A 23,721-nucleotide genomic window follows, 5' to 3' on the forward strand; every position below is an offset into this window, starting at 1 on the left:
CTATCCATTTGTTTATATATTTAAAATCATGGGTTCATACTGACACTTCGTTTTTTTTTTGGAGTATAGTTGATTTACAATGTTGTGTTAGTTTCAATACTGACACTTCTAATTATCCAGCACCACAGGGTTCATTCCCGAATTCCCTCTTTCTTTATGTGTAACTTGTTTTTCCAACAAGGAGAAACCTGACTCATTATCCATAATATCTTTCCTTATTTGTTCAATTCTAGAATAAAGTCGCTTCACAATTGTTAATATACACCCCTGTGAAAAATAAACGTACTAACTAGAGTGCAATATTTGTATAAAGTTATTTTTGTCTTTGGCCTTACAGTATACAGTCAAAATACTGTTTTCCAAACTTACTTAACTTAGTTTTTTTCCTTCTCCACCCACTTGTTGTGGTTATGCTAATCACTGACAATACAGTTCAGTTTGTTCATCCCTGCTTGTATTCTATTTTGGCTTCTCTCCACACCCTTCTTGTATGTATAACATTATAAGGGTTCCCATTTCCCCACACCCTTGTCAACATTTATCTCTTGTTTTTTTGACTATAGCCACCCTAGTAAGAAGTGGTATCTCTCTGTGGTTTTGATTTGGATTTCTCTAATGACTAATGGTGATCTTTTTAAGTGCTTATTGGTCATTTGGATATCCGATGTGGAGAAATGTCTATTCAAGTCCTTTGTGCATTTTTAAATTGGATTATATATATATTTTTTTAATTGTTGAGTTTGAGTTCTTTATATATTTTAGATACAAGTCCCTTGTCAGATATATGACTTGTGTGAATATTCTGTCCCAGTCTGTAGGCTGTCTTTTCATTTTCTTGATAGTGTCCTTTGATGCACAGATGTTTTTAATTTTGATGAAGTCCAATTTACTTTTCCTTTCTTGCTTGTGGTTTTGGTGTTATAAGAAACCACTGCCGAAGCCAAGGTGATGAAGATTTATGCCTATGTTTTCTTCCAAGAGTTTCATTTTAGCTCTTATATATAGGTCTTTGATCTACTTAGAGTTAACTTTTGCATGTAGACATTTAGTTGTCCCAGCATCATTTGTTAGAAAAGACTATTCTTTACCTATAGAATTATCTTGGTACTTCTGTCAAAAAAACAAAAAATCGACTATAAATGTAAAGGCTTATTTCTGGACTCTCAATTCTATGACATTTTCCTATCTATCTTTAAGCAAATACCATACTGTCTTGATTACTGTAACTCTGTAGTAACTTTTGAAGTTGGAAAGTGTGAGTTTTCCAACTCTGTTCTTCTTTTTCAAGGTTGTTTTGGTTATTCTGGGTTCCTTGCATTTCCATATGAATTTTAGGATTGGCTTATTGATTTCTGCAAAAAGGCCAAATTTGATAGGGACTGCATTGATTCTATAGATTAATTTGTGGAGTACTGCTATCTTAAAAATACTAAGTCTTCCGATCTATAAACATGAGCTGTCCTTTCACTTATACAGGTTTTCTTTCTTTCAACAATGCTATGTTGCTTTCAGAAGTTTAACTCTCCCTTTGTTAAATTTATTCCTAAGTATTTTATTTTTCTAATGCTCTTGTAAATGGAATTGTTTTTTAAATATCAGATTATTCATTGTTAGCATATAGAAATCTGTATTAGAGTTCTTCAGAGAAACTGAACCAGTAGGATATATATCTTATATCTTATTATATATACCTGATAATATATCTCCTATTAATATTATTTCCTGATATATGTGTATGCATGTGTATATATATATATATGTATGTATTGATACAGAACAAATAGACAATATCTATCTATAAAGAGAATATAAATAATTGGCTTATGTGATTATGGAGGCTAGTAAGTCTGTTCTATGTCTCCTTCTGTTCTTTCTATCCTATTCCACTGGTCCACTGTATATTCAAGTGGCAGTACCACACTGTATATTCAAGTGGCAGTACCACACTGCTTATTTTCTCTAAACTTCCAACAATTTCAGTTTATTTTCTTTACCCACCGAATTATTAACTTTCTCACCTTTTCATCAGATTACTGAGCCTTTCTCCACGCCTAGTTATTCCCTTGAGCTACTATCCTCTCTCCTCCCAATCCAGGTCACATGCCCTGCAAGAGAAAAAAATTCTTGGTGTCTCCACTTCCTCAAGTCTTCAGTTTCTGAAGGAATAGAACTTTCTTTTTTTTTTTAATTTCATTTTATTTTTTTGGCCATGCGGCATGTGGGGTCTCAGTTCCCCCACCAGGGATGAACCCGCACCCCCTGCTTTGGAAGCGTTGTCTTAACCACTGGACCGCCAGGGAAGTCCCGAAACAGAACTTTTATAGTAGGAGCAAGTTCCAGTTATTCTACAGTGAAGATATTGTTGGACCTTGAGCCTGTAATGAACTAACTTTCAGTCCTGAGTTCTCCAGAGGTGAACAGAAGAGACATGCTGATAGTAAGAGAAAATCACTTGCTTCATCAAGCATCTGTCCCGACCATCGGCAGTAAACCAGCTCCCTCCCAGCTACTGGAAAAGAAAAAGAGGAAGGCGTTATTGCAGACAAAAAAAAGTCATCTTCCCTTTAGCTAACAGGTCTGTGTATCATGTAAATTTCTCTATTCGGCCTGCCTTTGCCTTTTCAGGCCCCAGAGAGCCCCAGTATTACACGACACGTGGCACCCAGGGAATCCTGAGTCTTTATATAACTCCTTGCAGTAGTACCGCCGGCCCAGGGAGGTCAGGCGTGCAGATCTGTCACGGCTGCCCTCGACTTGCTGGGGGAGGGGCGTACATTGACCGCGAAGGCTGCACGTAGTTCGGGTACCAAGGGCGGGAGGCGTGGTGCGCCCGGCGACCCGGAAGCGGGAGGCCAGCGGACCCAGCGGCCTACGGACGGGACCCGGATCGCACCCGCGAGATGGCGGCGGCGACCGTGAGCAGCGCCAAGCGGAGCCTGCGGGCCGAGCTGAAGCGGCGTCTGCGGGCGCTGAGCGCCGAGGAGCGGCTGCGCCAGTCCCGCTTCTTGGCCCAGAAGGTGGGAGAACGCGACAACAGCCGCTGTAACGCCGGACCCGGAAGCCTCCAGGCCTGCGGATCTGCGCAGGCGCAAGCCTCCGGCGCGCGCACGGCCGCCCGGCGCGCGCACGGCCGCCCGGCGCGCGCACGTCCTCTGAGGGCGCGCAGTGTTCCTCTGAGGGCGCGCAGTGTTCCCCTCAGCGCGCGCAAGTCCAGTTGTGGGTGTTGGAACGCTGTTGGGTTCAGTGTTCGCGCCGTGGAGAGTTATGGGGTTTGTGAGGGAGAGGATGGAAGTGGGTGACAGACTGCTGAGGTAAGAGCAGCGTGAGAGCAGAAAGATCTGGAGGGGGAGACGGGCGGACACCTGAGCGCCAGTGTGGCTTCAGTGAGTCTTAGAGTCTTAATGAATTACAGGGGACTTCCCCCCGGCGGTCCGGTGGTTAGGACTCAGCGCTCCCGCTGTAGGGGGCGCGGGTTGGCTCCCTGGTCGATCGCACATGCCACGCAGCGCGACCAAAAAAAAAAAAAAAAAAAAAAATTAGAATCCAGTCATAGCAGTAAAATGAACAGAGAAAGATGCAATTACTTCAGACGAGGGAGCCCAAAATGGGGTGCAGAGATGCTCAAGGATGGAAGCCCTTCACTGAGCCTGTGGAGGGCAGAGCCCTGTCTCCGTAGCCTCAGGGCCTAGCCTTCTCATCACTCAGTAGGTGAACATTAAATGCTTTTTTGAATTAATGAAAGACCTGATTCTCATACTTAGGCTGCCCAAGAAGATAGGAAGCAGAAGAGAGAAATTAGAGGAATGAGTCCAGTTTCGTGCCTGTTGGTTATAATACCTCGATTTTGTTACTTTCGCACACTGACTTGTTATATACTACCTTGTAGTATAATACACGTTCATGTAATGCCAGTTTTCGTATCGGTAAAATGGCGGACAGATCCTGTCCGGAAGGCACGTGTCTGGGAGACTGGTTTTTGTTGGACGCACGAAGGAAAAAAAATTGATGTCCCGTGAATAAGTAAATGTTAGTAATTCTAAGTCAAACTAATGATCCCTCTTCCCCAGCATCCTGTCTCTGACATAGATACCAATGTTATATTCGGAAATTAGCATGGGAGTTCTTTTCCTTGATGTCCCTTGAAATTAGATATGCCGTAAGAATTTCTTAATTATCCTTCACTAGTCTATCATCCATTAGTTTCTCAAATTCAAGGTTCCTATGGGTTAAAGCAGTAAAGCAAATACAAGCATTTCATTCCCCTCTCCATATACATAGGTGTGCGGGAGGGGATCTATGCAGATGTTAGCTTATTTATTCAAACTCAGTACTTTTAGCTATATGAGGAAGGCATTAGTTGCTTTAGTAGATGTAGAGAAGTATAGGATCTTATCCTTACTCTCTAGGTGCTTAAAGTTTAGCGAATTAATTCACATATATTGAACTCATACTGTGGGCCATACTTTGCTATGTAGTGGGTTGTAGGAATGAAAAAGATAGGCTTATTGGACTTCCCTCGTGGTCCAGTGGTTAAGACTCTGCGCTCCCAATGCAGGGGGCCCGGGTTCGATCACTGGTTAGGGAACTAGATCCTGCATGCTGCAACTAAGAGCCCATATGCCGCAACTAAAAGATCCCACATGCTGCAACTAAAGACCCAGCACAGCCAAATAAATAAATATTAGGGTAGAATTGTTACTCTGAAGGAGCAGAGAGTCTTCAAGAGGAAACAGACATGTGAATAAAGAATTGCAGTGCTTTGAGATACAGGGTAAAGGTAAACACCAAAGCTGTAGAAACCTAGCTTAGGGGAGGGGGAATCAGAAGGCTTGCTTTCTATAGGGAGAAGTTTGAGAAATATTTTGTAGTACAAGATGAATTTTGTCAGGTGAAGGGAAGATAGGGTGGGTGAACATGTGCAGGAATATTTTGGCAAGAGAAGGAAAGACAATTTAACATGGGTCTTGGAACTCTTTAGCTCTGGATTTAATCTGGCTCCACTGTGTTTTAGCTGCATATGGCCTTGGACAAGTCCTCTAACCTTTCTGAGCCTCTGGTTCCTTATCTGTAAAAGGATAATGTCATCCTTGAAGACCTATTGTGAAGGTTAAAGCAGTGTGTTAAGGGATGCATTGAGTGCTTCACATATTTTTGATATATCGTTTAGGAAGAGAATATTGGCAGCATTTTTGGAAAATGGGTTGGGGGTGGAAGAATGAGAAAAAAATACATGGAGACCAGTAAGGGGCTGTTGTGATAATTTGGGTGAGAGGTAATAAAGATGTAAACGAGGGCATGGGTAGTGAAGGTGAGGGGAAAAAGCAGGTGAATGGGAGACTATGTAGTGAGAATCAGCGGGACTTGGCAATTAACTGGATGGAGAAGAGAGAGTACTGGAAAAGGGGAGCCACCTATGATTCCAAATTTTAGAGCTGTGGATAAAGGGTTTTGAACATTACTAGGCACAAGGAAGGTAAGAGTTGGAGCAGATTTTGGAGGGGCATGGGGACAATAAAGATGAGTTCAGTTTGGTTTGTCTATAGTAGATTAGAATTAAAAAAAACTCCAGGTGGGAATAGTAGCCATATAGAGACAGAACCACTGATACCAGAGATTGACAACTGAGAGCTGGCATCAGAGAGAGAAAAATTCAAAAGCAGACCCATGACTCCCAGTAATAAACACATTTTACTCCATACAAATAAATGTACTCATATAAGAAATCTATTTCACAACCAGGTGTTTGACAACTCTTACTATATACAACGAACTTTAATATTTTCTATTTCATTTGCTGATTGTAATCCACTGTTGACTTCATGACCAACCAATGGATCAAGGCCCAAAATATCAACATACTGGGACTAGAACAATGTTTTGCCATAGTACATGTTCAATACAGTAAAGGTATTAAATGATGCCTTTCTCCCAATAATTAAAAAAAAGGCAAATTTATTCTTATTGACACAGCACTTTTTTAATAATTTACAAGTTTATCAGAAAAGTAATGTATGGTAAAGAGATTATACTTTATGCCATATCTTGACTCCTCAACAAATAAGTTGAGGAAATTAGTGCCAAGTACTCATTTTGTTTTCCATTCTATCTGCCAATTTGTGACACCTTTATCGTTATATTTACATTGCCAAGTTTTTATAATATTTGTGCTCTGTTCTGTAACTGTAATGAGTCTACTGAGCATTTTCTGTGCCTGATTTCCAAACTTGAAATTCAAGTAAATAGTATTTACAGTATTGTGGTTATATATATAGTGTTCACTACAGAACCAAATTGTATCATTGAATATGTAAGAAAAGGATATACAATTCAATGTCACTAGACGTGTGTGGCTAGGAGGGGAATATATCAAGTGTTAATATCAAATACTTTCTTTTTTCTTATGCTTTATAATTGCTCGAAATTATGGCATTCTTAATTTTCCTATTTGGAGTATAAATTTCTAATTTAGCTCTCTGTTCAAGTTTCCGATTGCCTTTGTTTTTCCTTTTTGGCAAAATAAGAATATGCCTTATCAATAGATTCTTTTTCATTTTGTTTGTTAAAATAAATCCACTTTCTTCTTGAAAGCACTCTAGTCCACTGCTCCCTCTGGTCTGGTCGACTTTGAGTCTGTGCTATAGCCATTGCCCTGGGGTTCCTCTTTCTCTGCTTTTAAGTTAGGGCTGTTTTTTGAATCCAGTATCTTCTCTCTTAGACCTCTTCCTTCCTTCTTCTTTTTCTTTATTTTCTTTCTTTATTTTTGGCTGCGTTGGGTCTTCGTTGCTGTGTGCAGGCTTTATCTAGTTGTGGTGAGCGGGGGCTACTCTTTGTTGGGGTGCACGGGCTTCTCATTGTGGGGGCTTCTCTTGTTTCAGAGCACGGGCTCTAGGCGCATGGACTTCAGTAGTTGTGGCTCGCGAGCTCTAGAGCTCAGGCTCAGTAGCTGTGTGCATGGGCTTAGTTGCTCTGCGGCATGTGGGATTTTCCCGGACCAGGGCTCGAACCTGTGTCCGCTGCATTGGCAGGCAGATTCTTAACCACTGAGCCACCAGGGAAGCCCCTTTTGTTGTTGTTGTTATCTTATTAGATTGTATTCTCAAGTAACTTTTGGGGAGAAAATATCTATGAGGGTAAACTCTTCAATACTTTATACATTAGGAAATGTTTTTACCTGATTGAGAGTTTGAATTTCAAGTTTAAAATTATTTTTCCTTGTTCTGCTCAGCATCCATGACCTCCATTCAATCTGAAGACTGGTATCTTTACCTATTATGTCTTTGATTACTTCTTTTCCTTTCTGCAATTCCTGTTAATCAAATAGTAAAAATCCTAGATTGATCTTCTATGTCTCTTAATATTTTTTCTTATTTTCCCCACGTCTTTGTCTTTTTCCCCTACTTGAGGCTTTCTCCTGAATTGTTTTAATTTTGGTAATGTTAATTTTAATTTCCAGGTATTTTTTAATTCTCCGATTGCTTTCTTTCCAAAGCAGCCTGTTGTTGTTTTATAGATGCATCTATCTTCTTGAACTTGTCTGAGAAAACTAATTAGAATTTTTAAAAATCCATGTTCTCTGAATTATAATGATCTCACTTTCCTGCTGGATCACTCCACCCACCTCTTCTTTTATTTTCATTTATTTATTTATTTATTTTTATTGGAGTATAGTTGCTTTACACTGCTGTGTCAGTTTCTGCTGTACAGCAAAGTGAATCAGCCATGCTTATACATATATCCTCTTTTTTGGATTTCCTTCCCATTTAGGTCACCACAGAGCACTGAGTAAAGTTCCCTGTGCTATATAGTAGGTTCTCCTTAGTTATCTGTTGCATACATAGTAGTGTATATATGTCAACCCCAATCTCCCAATTCCTCCCACCCCCTCCCCCTTTCCCCCTTGGTATCCATATGTTTGTTCTCTACATCTGTGTCTCTGTTTCTGCTTTGCAAATAAGTTCATCTGCACCATTTTTATAGATTCCACATATATGCATTAATTTGTTTTTCTCTTTTTGCCTTACTTTGTATGATAGTCTCTAGGTCCATCCACGTCTCTGCAAATGGCATAATTTCGTTCCTTTTTATGGTTGAGTAATATTCCATTGTATATATGTACCACATTTTCTTTATCCATTCCTCTGTTGATGGACATTTAGGTTGCTTCCATGTCCTGCTCTTGTAAATAGTGCTACAATGAACATTGGGGTGCATGTGTCTTTTTGAATTATGGTTTTCTCTGGGTATATGCCCAGGAGTGGGACTGCTAGATCATATAGTAGTTCTGTTTTTAGTTTTTTAAGGTACTCTTCTCCATAGTGGCTGTATCAATTCCCCTTTTAAAAAATCCTTCTAATTTGTGTTTTGGCTTTCTAAAATGTTTGATGAACCATTACTGTCTGTACATATTTATGAAGGAAGGTGTGATAGCTAATGGGGATTTCCTTTGCTTTTTTAGTCACTTTGGAATTCCATGGGAAGAATGGATTCTGTCTGACCTACACCCATGTTCCCCAAGTGTTGTGATCTGCTACTCTTTTGTCTGTAAATACTGTCCCATCCACTCTGTCTTGCAGAAACTAGTCAAATCTCTATCCTCTTGTTATCAGGGCTATCATGGCTTTCTTTTTTGTGTGCTTTTTTACTGTCATATAAGTGAGATTTGAGGAAGAAAGAAAGATAAGTGTGTATACATAGTCTCACACTGAATTTTAACTGATGTTTATTACTGCTTATTCAGCTTCTGATTTACTGTTTTCTGCTTTAAACAGAACAAGATAGACATTTAACTTTCCCAGAAAGTACTTGGGCGCCAAAAGCCTCAGATCTGCCCAACGTCTGGGTTTCACAGTTCCATTTGCTTTGCCCACTTCAGGCCTGATAATAGCTATGTAACTGCTTGGAAAGGTAGAGTTAACTTCCTTCATTAGCACTGGTTTGGTGTGCTCTATTTACTTAACTTCTGTGTCCCTTTTTATTAGGAGTAACTTGACTTTCTGTGCCTGTGTCTTTCTGGCACTCGTATTTATGTCACTTAAAAAAATAAATTTATTTATTTATTTTTGGCTGCGTTGGGTCTTCGTTGCTGCATGCGGGCTTTCTCTAGTTGTGGCGAGCTGGGGCTACTCTTTGTTGTGGTGCGTCAGCTTCTCATTGTGGTGGCTTCTCTTATTGCGGAGCACAGGCTCTAGGCACACGGGCTTCAGTAGTTGTGGCACATGGGCTCAGTTGTTGTGGCTCTCGGGCTCTAGAGCGCAGGCTCAGTAGTTGTGGTGCACAGGCTTAGTTGCTCTGTGGCATGTGGGATCTTCCCGGACCAGGGCTCGAACCCGTGTCCCCTGCATTGGCAGGTGGATTCTTAACCACTGCACCACCAGGAAAGCCCTATAAGTCACTTCTGCAGTAACTTTTCCTTCTTAGCTCGGAGAACGGGGAAGAACAGAAGAGGAAGAAAACAAAAAAGGGGACTAAGAGCTAACTTCTGAGACTGGGGAAGTTCTGAGATTATTAAAATTTCTAATGTGAGCAAAGCTCAGCCCGTTTCTTCTGCCTCATGAATGATTAACCTGAGTACAAAGGGAGTACTTTCCCTGGCGGTCCAGTGGTTAAGACTCCGTGCTTCCACTGCAGGGGTCACGGGTCCAATCCCTAGGCGGGGAACTAAGATCACGCACGCCAGTACGGCCAAAAAATTAATTAATTAATTAATTAAACTGAGCACAAAGGGATGCTTTCCCCCAGGTGCACCTTCTTTACAACATGGCACTTGCTCTTAGAGGGTCTTTGCCTCTCCAGGATCCCCCTACCTTCCGTCTTTGTGAACATTTTAACATTCATTTGAACGGAAGAGCTTATAGCAGATGCGACGGAGGTGGGTAGAGCTAAGAGAACTGTATGGCATGTTGTCCGCCACAGGGAGTTTACAGACTGGCCAGGATGCTACATTTAGGGCACACCAAACAATTAATAATCAAATTATGACAACACATAATTGTTAGGTTGTATAGTGACTCTAAACATAGTAAGGGTTCTCTAGGAGTCAGGAAAAGTTAGGCCTTGAGTTGGACTTAAATGGGTAGAATTGGGCAGGAGAGAAGGCTGACCATCCAGGGAGTAAAGAAGCTTGTGAGAGCTTCAGAGTTAAAATAAAGAAGAGACTCTCAGGGAAGTGGGTGACAGGATTGAAGTCTGCTAGAACGGGTAGATGGGGTTCAAGCTTGGAATTCCTGATGTAGACAGCAGGGCCTCACAGTGACTTTTTTTTTTTTTGCGGTACGCAGGCCTCTCACTGCTGTGGCCTCTCCCGCTGCGGAGCACAGGCTCCGGACGCGCAGGCTCAGCGGCCATGGCTCACGGGCCCAGCCGCTCCGCGGCATGTGGGATCTTCCCGGACCGGGGCACGAACCCGTGTCCCCTGCATCGGCAGGCGGACTCTCAACCACTGCGCCACCAGGGAAGCCCCTCACAGTGACTTTTTAATGAATTGTCACACTGCCAGAGTAGGTGTGCCAGGGAAGTGTAAAGGGATCAGAGAAGTAAGTGTTGGGTCCAGAAGTTCAAGTCAGGCTTCAGAATGCGTACTATTTGACCTATTATATACTAGTCTGCTGTTTTTGTTTGTTTGTTTTTGGATAAAGAGGTTGGAGAAGGCTGAGAGAAAAGGGAGAAAGCATTAAAACTGTTAAGGGGAGCCACTAGTTTTTAAAAGTATAACCTTGGAAATTATAACCGCCATCATTTCCCATTTAGGTGTTTACCCATAGTCAATATCAAAAGTCCAAAAGAATCTCCATCTTTCTGAGCATGCAAGATGAAATTGAGACAGAAGAGATCATCAAGGACATTTTCCAACAAGGCAAAACCTGCTTTATCCCACGGTACCAGTTCCAGAGCAATCACATGGATATGGTGAAATTAGCATCGCCTGAGGAAATCTCTTCACTTCCCAAAACATCCTGGAATATTCATCAGCCCAGTGAGGTCGAGGTTCGGGAGGAGGCCTTGTCCACAGGTGAGTGTTATGGTTATTAGAATCCGCACCTTAGGATGCTCTCAGGCTGTGATGGGTTGTTAGACCTCTGATCCGCTTGTTATGGTTGGGTCAGTGGGGGTCACTTTTCCTACAGGGATGAATTTGTATTTCACTTATATTCCAAGACACCGACCTAACCTAGTTCAGGGTGCGATGCCCTCTGTAAACTGTGTAGTGTCAACTGTAATAGTAAAGTATTAAGGTATTGTTGCCTTTTCACAGACTCCTGCCCTGACCTTGTGGGTTGGATTATACATTTTCCCTGAATAATATTGCATTTCCCATGGTTTCAGTTATGGTCTATATGGTAATGAGTACCTTATTATTAACGCTATAAGCATTTATATCTCCAGCTCAGACCTGTCAACTACTTGGGTATCACATGGTCATCTCCAACACAACATGTTCCAAACTGAATCATATTGCCTCATGCCCACTATCCTGTGTTTCTCTTAGTGTATAGTACCATCACCACCCATCACCGTGCCAGAAATCTCAAGATCATCCTTGACTCTTCTCTTTTCCTCACGTTCCATGTGTGCCCATTGCTGAGCCCTGGTGATTTTACTTACTGAGTTATTTATTGAACCTGTCCACTCCTCTCTAATCCCACTGCTACCACTGCAGTCTAAGCCACCATCTTCCCTTGCTTGGGTTATTATAACAGCCTCCTAACTCTTCTTCCTCTCCTCCCTCTCAGTCTATTATCTATGTAGTAATTGAAACAAGATTTCTGAAATGCAAAGCTGACCATTTCTCTCCCCTGTTTAAAGTCTTTCAGTGACTTTCTGCTGCCCTTAGTTTGAATCAAACATTCCTTAACAAGGCTCCTCCTGATTTGGCCTTGCTATTCTTTCCATTTTTACATCTTTCTACTCCCTCACTTTATAGTCTGAGTTTCAGCCACTCTGAATCTCTCCCAGTTTCCCAACCCCATTTTTAAAAAATTGAAATATAGTTGATTGACAATATTGTGTTAACTTCAAGTGTATAGCAAAATGATTCAGTCATATATATATGTATATTTTCCATTATAGGTTATTATAAGATATTAAATATAGTTCCCTGTGCTGTACAGTAAATCCTCATTGCTTATCTATTTTATACATTGTAATTTGTGTCTGTTAATCCCATACTCCTAATTTATCCGCCTTGGTAACCGTAAGTTTGTTTTCTATGTCTATGAGCCTGTTTCTGTTTTGTATATAGATTCATTTGTATTATTTTTTTAGATTCCACATACAAGTGACATCATATAATATTTGATATTATATCCATCCATGTTGCCACAAGTAGCAATATTTCATTCTTTTTTATGGCCAAGTAGTATTCCATTGTGTGTGTGTGTGTGTGTGTGTACACACATGTACACCACATCTTCTTAAACCAATCACGTGTTGATGGGCCCTTGGGTTGTTTCTATGTCTTGGCCATTGCAGATAGCTTCTGTGAACACTGGAGTGTATGTATCTTTTCAAATTAGGCCAACCCCATTTTGCTTTTTCTACTGCTGGACCTTTATACGTGCTATTCCCTGGCCAACAGCCACTTGGGAGATTTAATCATTATCAAGCAGTCGAAGAGCTGGAAGCAAAACAAGCTAAGGTACTATTTTGTACTACAATGCCTCAAACCTGTCTTAGAGGTATGTATTTTTGATTAAGACTTAAACAGTTGCAAAGAAATCCCAGTGAAGCTTTATGCAATCTTCTCTCAATTTCTGTTCCTTTTCATTTTTACAACATAACCTGTAAAATCAGTATGACAGCATGGGAAGGGACAGAGTCAAGGTCTCATGGTAGTAGGGGGATTATTTACTTTGCTACTTTTTCTCCTATATTATACAGTCCTGTGCTTTGCTAGATGTTTAGACACCAAAAGTACACTCAGATCTACCTCCTAGACCAGATGAATGCCAACATTATAAAAATTTTAAGACAATGAAACATAAGGGAATGTAGTGTATCTTGGGAGGCAGCCCAGGCTTATAGATAAGGAAAGATAGGAATTGTGGGCTCTGGCATTGCTCACACTTCATCAGCTACTTCTCCAGACTCACGGGCTTATGGGTGGAGCCCAGGGCACTTTCCTAATTCTGGTTGACCATATTAACATCTCCTTCCATGCTTGCATCACTCTGTGATGTCCTGGCTAATTGAAATGCTACTTGGTATCCTCCAGTAACCAGTTTCTCCAGAGGCAGCCCATTGTCTTTGTAGAACAACTCTGCTCCTTGTAGAATATATTCCTTTGGTTGACCTAAAATGTGTCACCCTGAACCTTCATGCATTAGTTCTATTTCTGTTTAAGTACGATAGCGGGGAAGAGTAAGGAAGAAGCATGATCTTTCCTCTTAATTTAGCTGTACTTCCTGGTTAGGATAAACTCAGTTCAAACAAGTGAGGTAAATCATTTATATATAGGTTTTAGCACATCATTTGGCACATAGGAGCTATTCAGTAAATGGTAACTATTATTAATTTTAAACAAGGAAGGCAGGATTATTCATTATGCAGTCAACTCAATGCTACCTGAGTGTTTAACATTTTGATAATTTCCAACAAACATTTTCTGAACATCTACTTTGTATCAGACACTGTATTAGCTCTGGGACGATAAGGTCCTGGACTTCAAGGCGCTCACACTCTAGCTGGGGAGACAGAAAACATATGTAAGTAGAATGACTATCCCAACCTGTTGTATATATCAAATATAAGTCAAATGAAAAGAATATTAAGAATATAGAAGTTCAGAGCTTGGCCCTGAATAGAAAAAAGTTCACTCACAAAACTGCTTGTTCGTTTTTTTTCTCCTCCATACCATTTATTCATGCTGTATTTGTGGGACGGGTTGCTTTTTCTCCCCATGTGTTTTTCTTTGCAGATGCTTGCAATTGGCATTGCAAAGCGTTAGGGAATTATACCTGTAGTTTCTTGCAATTGCAGCCTGGGAGCTAATGCTCTTTGCTGTTGTTTATAGAATGTTCGATTTGCAGTCTCTGCTGTTTGTTATCTCCCAGCATCACATTCTGCACCGTGGATTTTTGCTCACATCAGCAGTTTAGAATGTGGCATCTTCAGTGCTACAGCATAAATCTAGCTTCATCGTGTTTGTGACAAGCTGACTAGAGCTCAGATTGTTCCCAGTATAGCTTATGTAGCCTGCTTATCTTTCTGGTTCGCTCACGTTATGGCAGGTTAGAAAAAAGTGAGCTCTGGTGTCCTCAGTTGCAAATATAAGTTCGTAAGCAAAAATTTCACATGGGCTATTTTTGTATTATGTATATAGCAAAATAACAGAAGTGTAAAAGAAGCGGAGGGGCTGCCTCTTTACTGCATTTGTTCTCAAAGTGAGGGCTGCTTGGGCAATTAGATTAGCCAGCAATCCTTCCACTGAAAGGCCATAATCTAATTCAACGTGGCTTAAGCAAAAATAGGATTTTATTGGCCCAGAGACTGAAAAATCCACAGAAGGGCTAGCTTTAGACATGGCCAGATCAGAGTCATTAGGACCTACTCTATCTCTGCCTTTTGACTCCGCTTTCACCTATATTGGCTTCATTTCTTGCCACAGGTGGCCGTGGTAGTTCCAGGTTCCACAGCATCCTTACTGCTAGCAGTCCCAGCAGAAAAGAGCAAGTCTGTTTTCTAACGGTCCCAGTAAAGTCCTGGTCTTAACTCTTATTGACCCGAATTGGGTCAAGTGGCCATCCTGAAATCAATCACTGTGGCCAAGGACATGGACGAGGCTGAGTGACCTAGGCCTGGGTCTTACTTGTCCATCCCTGAGCCACGCACTGTAACCAGGGAGAAAGGATGTGTTGACTGACTGGACACGGTCCTGTGCCCACCTGTGCGGCCCTACCCAAACCACTGAGCTGAGAGTGGGCTGGAAGCGATTCACCACAGGAAAACGAAGTACGGTTTCCAGAACAAGGGCAATGGATACCAGACAGTCCAAAGTCAAATTCACCTATGCTGTCAATCATTTCTGAAATTCTATAGAATATAACAGGCTCTTTGCAGTCATAACTTTGTCAGAGCTGATTTTTTATTTTTGATCTTTCTGGAAGCTCTTTAGGAATTCATACCTATGTGTGGGTGCCTGACACATAACTGAAATAAATAAATGATCATAATGAAGACTTTCTAGTCCTCAACCAAAACATTTAAAAATGACTGAATGGGGCAGTGTCAAGGACAGAATCTTTGAACCTGACATGTGTAACATCCCTCTAGGTTGTTCATGATCAGTACTTTTGGGAGGGTTAGGATTGGTTTATTGAAGTCATTCCCATTAAATTGAGCTCCTTTCTTTCTTCAGTAGGTTGCGTGGCACCTGCAAGAATATAGTAAAGAGAGTGGGTATGAATTTCATCAAGGCATTTGGCAGAGTTGTGATATCCTTGACGATAGGGTGGAAAAATTTGGGTTGGGTCGTAATACTTTATTCAGAAGATATTTCGTGAGTGCTCGTCTGTGGGAGGCGTAATGGGGTATGCAGCGGGGAACAGGGTGGACCTGGTCCCTGCAGTTGTGGAGTTAACCAACCTGTTGTCCTCTGGAGGCAGGTTTGTGCCAGCATATCACAGGGCCCTCTCCTTTGTGCTGTCCTGTTCAGCTTTTTGTTGCCACTTAGATGTCCCACTGTCCCTGGATTTCAGCATGTCAGAATTCATTCTTATAGTTCTCTTTGTGTTTTTCACATTTCTGTTAGTAGCCAGTTTGTAAACATAGACTTATTCTTGTCTCTTTTCTACCCATCCAGTTATCAAGTATTACCAGGTTTTTCTTTGTAATATTTTTATCACCTGTCTTTCTCTAATTCCAGTTTTAGAGGATCCTTTGTCTACAGTTTTGATTCTTCGTATCTGTTCCATTGGAATACACTTCCAGTTGGTTTTCTGGCCATATTGCCTTTCCTAAAGTACCTCTTTTTGTACAGGCCATCTACCCTGTTCAGGCCTTTCCCGGTACCCAGCATAGGTCTGTGTGCCTGAGCAGACTGAGGTTCCTGCTAGCTAACTGTTGCCAAGAGAAGGGATACTGGATAACATGTAAACATTCAGGCCACTGTCTGGGCCGCTCTGTCTTTTTACCTTGACTCCTTCTTCCGCCTGGTGCAGCTCCTCTACTTCAGCCAAAGTAGTCTGCTGGAAGACAGTATTTCGTAGCAATCGAGAACCCAGACTTGGGAATCAGGTAAGCCTGGATGTGAGTTCTACTTTTGCTACTTTCTAACTATGTGACTTTGGGGAGGTTGTTGAACTCCTCTGAGTGTCAGTCTTGTCACCTGTGAGTGGATGAAGCTACCTCACAGGTCTGTTATGAAGCTTGAATGAAAAGTGCTTGGCATATAGTAGGTGCCCAGTAAAGGGGCTCTTGTTGCTGATGCGGATTCTGTTGTTTTTGCAGTGGTTGAGTTGTCATCTGACAACACACTATGTGCATTACTGTGAAATTTGGTTACACCTACTGTTTTTCAAGGCTAGAATGTCTTCGATGTTCCTTCCAGGTGGTATCTTTTAGTCTAGCGCTTAATGTCATTGCCTTTTGAGTCAGACTGATCTGAATTTGAATCTAGGCTTTACCATTTGGGGAAATTACTCAACATCACAAAGTACACATTTTTCCCTATGAAATCAGGGATAGTTGCAGTGGCCACTCATTGTGCTGTTTAGAGGATAAAGTAAGATGATGTAGGTGAAGTGCCTTGTAGTGAACTGGCTCATGTAGTGAGGGATCAAGAATGGCAGTTACTGTCAACAACAAGCTGTTCTCACCTTCTCTAACCCTTCCTTGACTGCCTCCAGTCCTCAAGTCCCTTTCTTCTCTAATTCTTACTCACCCAGCACTTAACATATATCCACCTGTTGTACAAATTCTCCTAGGGGGTATATTTCTTTTCTTTGCTGAGAGACTTTGTGATTTATAATAAGAAATACATATTTGGTCTTCATCCCAGTTTCTGGCAGAACTCCTAAAATCTTTGGAATTTCCCAAGTAATAAGAGCCATAAAGGTGTCTTGATATTCATAGCACACCCCTTTCAACCAGACCTGAGTTTATGTTGATGTGGTAACTTTGGAAAGCAACCAGGGGAATCAACTTTTGAATAGAGGGTTGGAATTTTTAGTCTCCCCACCTCACTGACTTCTGGAGAGGGGAGAGGGGCTGGATGTTGAATCAGTCACCAGTGACCAATGATTTAATCAATCATGCCTTTGCAGTGAAGCCTCCATAAAAATCCAAAGGATGGGGTTTGGAGAGCTTCCTGGCTGGCAAGCCTGTGGAGCTGCTGGATGCTGTGCTCCCTTTCCCTGTACCTTGCCTTGTATATCTCCTCCTGAGCTGTATCCTTGTACAGTCAACTGGTAATCTAGTTAGTAAAATGTTTCTCTGAGTCCTGTGAGCTGCTCTAGCAAATTAATCAAGTTAATCCAACCCAAGGAGGGAACCTCCGATGTATAGCCTGTAGGTCAGAAGTACAGGTAACAACCTGGACTTGCCATTGGCATCTGGCATGGGGGCTGCAGGTAGGGCAGGCAGTCTTGTGGGACTGAGCCCTTACCCTGTAGGATCTGACACTGTCCCCAGGTGGATTGTGTCAGAATTGAGTTGAATTGTAGGACACCCAGCTGGATGTCAGAGAATTGCTTGGTGGCCCAGGAGAAAAGCATTGGAGACTTGGATTCTTTATTTATTTTTTCAATTAATTAATTAATTTTTATTTATTTGTTTTTGGCTGCATTGGGTCTTCATTGCTGCATGCGGGTGCTCTCTAGTTGCAGCAAGTGGAGCACAGGGCTCTAGGCGCTCAGGCTTCAGCGGTTGTGGCTTATGGGCTCTAGAGCATAGGCTCAGTAGTTGTGGCTTGCAGGCTGTAGAGCACAGGCTCACTAGTTGTGGCGCATGGGCTTAGTTGCTCCACGGCATGTGAGGTCCTCCTAGACTAGGGCTCGAACCCGTGTACCCTGCATTGGCAGGCGGATTCTTAATCACTGCGCCATCAGGGAAGCCCCGACTTGGACTCTTTAAGAGCAGAGCCCTTCTCCTAAATCACCTGTACTCTTGGTGCCAGCATCATGTTTTTTTTGTTTGTTTTCTTATTTTTTTAAAAATATTTTATTTATTTATTTATTTGGTTGCGCCAGGTCTCAGTTGCAGCCGGCGGGCTCTTTTGTTGTGGCTTCATGCAAACTCTTAGTTGCGGCATACATGTGGGATCTAGTTCCCTGACCAGGGATCAAACCCGGGCCCCCTGCATTGGGAGTGCAGAGTCTTAACCACTGCGCCACCAGGGAAGTCCCCCAGCATCATGTTGTTCACATCAGACTTTCAGTGAAAGTGTCTTGAGGTAAAGCCAACACTATTATGAATTCAAAGAATGCTTATATAAATTTATGGATGATCAATATTTTATAGTCATTAAAGGAAAGCTGGATTTAAAAAATAATAAGCATCTACCTAGGGGCACTTTAAAAAGTATATCAGAAATAGTTGTTTTATAAGATGCTGTGACACTTTTATTTGGTATTTGGGAATAAAGGTTTCACGTTAGACCTGGGCTGGAATAACCTTGCAGTTGATCTTCTCCCAGCACTCGCTTTGGGAAAGCTGTAGAGTTAAGATCCAGGTGGAATGTTGTACCTGCCGTGTCTGCTGTGTGCCGTTGCACCTGGGTTGGGAGCTATGAGTTGGTGCATAGGCCTTGGGTCTCTGAGTCTTGACCCATGTAAAAACCTGGTAGGAACTCACAGGTCTCAAGGGGACCTGCACACACCTTGGCTCTTGATGCACCCCATGTGGATGAGGGAGCAAAAGAAGCTGCATGCTGGGGTAGCTCCTGGGCCCAGGAGGAGGTGGAGATGCTGCTCTGTGTCCTTCTATAATGCCAAGTACGCACAGTCATACCTAAACTGAAGTCTGTTGCATCTCCTGAGTCAGAGTGCCCGGTGAAATGTGTAACAGCCTCTGGGTCCCTGCTGCGTTCATAATCCAGTCTGTGGGCATTAACGTACCATGTTCTTCTGCACACTCCACAGGCCTTCGCAGGAGTTTTGGGTGACCTCTCCCTCAGGACAGTTGAGAACGTTGCCTTCAGAGTTAGGCACTGGGGGAGATGGAACAAACACTAATGGTCCTCGTTCCATCTTCCTTGTTTTCAGAGGGGATCATGGAAGCCCACGGAGGTCAAGTGACTTCCCCAAGTTCATACAGGCAGTTAATAACAATGCAATGGTCACCCAGTTCTCCTGTTTTCCACTCCAGTGCCCTTTGAAGTGCCATTTCTTTTCTTAACACCTCATGCATTAATGTTGCTTTACCACCTGGACTTTCCTTCTTTCCTGACAGTATACTGCACCAGAACCATTATTCACGGAACAGGTACTGTTGGTAATTGTATGCATGGGAACATCGTCATATTTTCCCAAGGAAGAACTTGCGCTAAGTCACATGTATCTAAAAGTACACTGGTTGTGAAGTTAAGCTTTTTTTTCAGTCATTTTATATTCAAGTAAATGCACAGGAAGAACAGCCTAGGCTTTCACTTGTAACAGGGCCTTTCATATGAATGATAAGTGTACACATGGTAGGCTTCCTTGGAGCTGTTCCAGGATTGTCTATCTTATCTTTTGCAGCAGCAACTTCAGACTATATTCTCATTTCCGAGAGTGGTGGTTTACTTTTTGTTAACTCCAAGCCCATTAAGATGAAAAGATACTTCCTTAGGGATTATGGCCTGTTATTCTTGCCAAGATGCGTTAGCCTGCCAAATGTTCTGTTCAAACATAGTGATTCATTGAATGTACTGTGGAACACTTAAGTGTCATTAAAAGGGCTAACCTAGGTGACTTAAAACTCTCTACCTATAGAACTTCAGGTTTTTAAACTCCTTTTCCAATTCAGTTTTTATTTTATTACCTTTAATCAAGACATTAAAATGTTTATTAGGTTTATGTGTGTTTCTGTATATGTTAAATTGAGAGAAGAGGCAGAATTTTAAAAATTATTTATTTATTTGGTTGCGCTAGGTCTTAGTTGCGGCACATGGGCTCCTTAGGTGTGGCAGGCGGGCTCCTCAGTTGCAACTCACAGGCTCCTTAGTTGCAGCTCGTGGGCTCCTTAGTTGTGGCTCGCAGTCTCCTTAGTTGTAGCATGTGAACTCTCAGTTGCAGCATGCATGTGGGATCTAGTTCCCTGACCAGGGATTGAACCCGGGCCCCCTGCATTGAGAGCACAGAGTCTTATCTACTGTGCCACCAAGGAAGTCCCGAGGCAGAATTTTTAAGAGGAGTTTGAGTTAGAAAAAAATAAGTTGTTTTTAGTTTCGTCTTCTGATCCTTAAACCTCAAGTCGGAGCGGTGAAAACTGGTTTGTAAATAAATACCACCACGGGTGTCCGTGCCCCACTCCTGCTCTCTTCATCGGCAAGTCCTCTCTCCTTTTCTCTCACTCCGTCCTCAAGGGTTAATGGAACAGTTTTGGGGCTGTTGATGTCCTTTTTTTTTAAAAATATAAATTTATTTATTTATTTTTGGCTGTGTTGGGTCTTCATTGCAGCACACAGGCTTTCTCTAGTTGCGGCGAGCGGGTGAAAACAAAGTTTTCAAGTGGTGGAGTGATACAATCCAGGTGAGTTTTAAGGTCACTTTGGCAGGAACATGAGACAGAGAAGTCAAGTGTTTGGACAGGGGTGGCCAGTTAGGAGGTCACCACAATAACCTAAGATAGAGAATTCAGCCCTGACATTTGCCAAGTGGACAAAGGCAGAACTTCATTTCACTTTACTGGCCCAGCTTCCTTGAAATCATCTCTTGTCCTCATTTTTCAATGGAGAAAATTCCCTAAGTCACTTCCCTGGAAAGAAGAACAGGTTATAATTCATCATAAAGAAACATCCCAGTCTTGTGGCCTTTCAAAATGTTTTTTATTTTTTTTGACGTGGACCATTTTTAAAGTCTTTATTGAATTTGTTACACTATTGCTTCTGTTTTATGTTTTGGTTTTTTTGGCCACAAGGCATGTGGGATCTTAGCTCCCCAACCAGGGATCAAACCCACAGCCCCTGCAGTGGAAGGCGAAGTCTTAACCACTGGACCGCCAGGGAAGTCCCCTCAGAATGCTTTAATGAAGAATTTTAAAGGGCTGTTTTCACTGCTGAAGGCATTTGAGGAAATAGATCCTCTGGGCTCCTGCCCATAAAACGGATAAGATGGAGGCTATCCCTAACCTGTGGTTAGACATTCTCTAAGACATCAACAGCCCCACGCTTCCCTGGTGGCGCAGTGGTTAAGAATCCGCCTGCCAATGCAGGGGACACAGGTTTGATCCCTGGTCCGGGAAGATCCCACATGCTGCAGAGCAACTAAGCCCATGCACCACAACCACTGGAGCCTGCCCGCTTTAAGGCCCGTGTGCCACAACTACTGAGCCTGTGTGCTGCCACTACTGAAGCCTGCACGCCTAGAGCCCGTGCTCCGCAACAAGAGAATCCACTGCAATGAGAAGCCCGCACGCTGCAATGAAGAGTAGACCCTGCTCGTTGCAACTAGAGAAAGCCCGCGCGGAGCAACGAAGACCCAACGCAGCCAAAAAAAAAAAAAATTCTATAAGCCTAATGATTGTATGTTGAATGAATGATTGATAGTAGCTGCAAAGAAATGCGAACATAATCTACCAATGTTTATTTTTTTTATCCTCCTCATCATCTATAAAATCAGGTATGTATTAACTAATTATCCACAAATAAGCAAGCAGAACAAGCCAATATTACTATTGGATGAAGTGGGCAGGGAGCTATGAGATGGAAATTGAACAGAAACAAAAAATGTCTTCCTAACTGCCCATCTCATTACTTTGGTTTAAAGCAAATACACATAATAATATAAGTGTTCTTTGGGTGTAGTGATGCTGGAAGCCAGAATCACTTGTAAGAAGTCCTGGGATGAATTAGTTTATCTGATTGTCTAGACCAGTTGTTTTCACACTTCAAGCCTGACTCATTGGGCCTTTTAAATTCAGTTTAGTAGCATTAAAAAACAAACAAACAAGAAAGACATAGAAAAAAACCTTTTATTTAAGTAAAGATTTGCATGTGTGTCTATGTGTATCTGTGTACGTGTACATACGTGTGTATATGTCTGTGTCTATGAGTATATAAAATGGGTCACGGTGTTTTTCTTACTGTAGGTTCCAGAAAGTTTGAAAGCCACTGGTTTATGCATCTACTTCTCAAAAGGGCGTGTATCTTTTAGTTGGCCCCTGGTGGAATATCAGTGGACTCACTGAACAATAGGACAAACAGTACATTTTCTTCAAGTGTTAATTTTACTTAAACATTTTGGTGAAAACAAATGCAAGTTTTGTTAATTTCTCTAACTTTTAACATGTTTTATATGCTTCAACACTATGTTTCTTAGCACTGAAGACTTCTTAACTATTGTGTTTAATTGTGGATTTTGTTAATGGATATAAACCAACCTTGTTTTTCCCTGTAAAGCTCTATGTCTCGAATTCTACCTTATTATCAATTTTGCTACCTCTTTGTGTTTGAATATGCCTTTGACTTTCTTCTGAATCTTTGGTGCCATTGTCTGTGGGCATGCCTCTTGTAAATAGCATACAATTGGATTTTTGTTTTTGCACCCAACTGGGAGTCTTCTTGTATCAGAAGGGTTCAGCCTGTCCTCTTTTTGGTGATAACTGGTGTGTTTGGCGTTCCCTTCTGTTACTTGTTATCTTGGTTTCTGTTTTTGGAAAAAGAATTTTTTTTGCCATTTCTTTTTCCTTTGTATCCTTTTTTCTCTTTAGTACTTCATAGTCAGGTATCCATTTCTATTACTGGTTACATTAACATGTTTTTGAACCTCAAATTCTCATTAGCATTATCAATATAGTATTGATTGACTTTTTTACTCCTGTAAAAGATAAGAAAGTGAATGTGCTTTTTTGTCCTAGATTTTAATAAACATAAACTGGGATTTAAAATCAATAATAATAATTTTAAAATGTGTATCTATTCTTTAAGGAATTTTTTGACATTTGATTATTTTCTTACTATATTTATAAGGAACAGTCATTTAAAGTCAACTCTAAATTTTCCTAGGTTCATGGTTCATTGCTTCTGCTTTTTAAATCATGTCTTCCTCATTCTTGACATGTATTTTTATTAATTTCTTGGTCAGATGGAGTATTCCTTTAAGTAATTTTTTTCAGTATGATCTGTGGGTGGCATATTTTTGGAATGCTTTTATTTATTTTATTTTTATTTATTTATTTATTTTTGCGGTACGCGGGCCTCTCACTGTTGTGGCCTCTCCCATTGCGGAGCACAGGCTCCCCACGCACAGGCTCAGCGGCCATGGCTCACAGGCCTAGCCGCTCCGCAGCATGTGGGATCTTCCCGGACTGGGGCACGAACCCGTGTCCCCTGCATCGGTAAGCGGACTCTCAACCACTGTGCCACCAGGGAAGCCCTGGAATGCTTTTATTTTTGAGCCTGTGTTTGTATATGCAGTGAATTCTTGAATGGAGTAAGAATTCTTGGGTCACACTTTTTTTTTTTCACTCAAAATTCTAGACCAGGGGTTGGCAAACATTTTTTGTCAGGTGCCAGATAGTAAATATGTAGGCCGTGGGATCTCTGTAACAACAATTCAGCTGTGCTGTTGTAATATAAAATAGACAATA

The 23,721-nt window shown here is 41.6% G+C and overlaps 1 protein-coding gene across 4 annotated transcripts in view; it reads left to right on the top strand.

Moving 5' to 3' along the window:
* The first annotated feature begins 2,846 nt into the window (after positions 1-2,846).
* Positions 2,847-23,721, top strand: part of MTHFS (methenyltetrahydrofolate synthetase) — a 254,605-nt gene continuing 233,730 nt past the window's right edge. For 3 of the 4 annotated variants that reach the window (XM_082647170.1, XM_082647168.1, XM_082647169.1), the window contains exons 1-2: positions 2,847-3,017; positions 10,747-11,008. In XM_082647170.1, coding sequence (XP_082503296.1) covers positions 2,901-3,017; positions 10,747-11,008 — 379 coding nt within the window. In that variant the 5' untranslated portion in view covers positions 2,847-2,900. Of the gene's footprint in view, positions 3,018-3,188; positions 3,312-10,746; positions 11,009-23,721 lie in introns of those variants that run through there. The other variant, XM_082647171.1, reaches the window with a different exon arrangement.

This window comes from Grampus griseus (genome assembly GCF_964374135.1).
Source record: "Grampus griseus genome assembly, chromosome: 2".
Classification (NCBI taxonomy): Eukaryota; Metazoa; Chordata; class Mammalia; order Artiodactyla; family Delphinidae; genus Grampus; species Grampus griseus.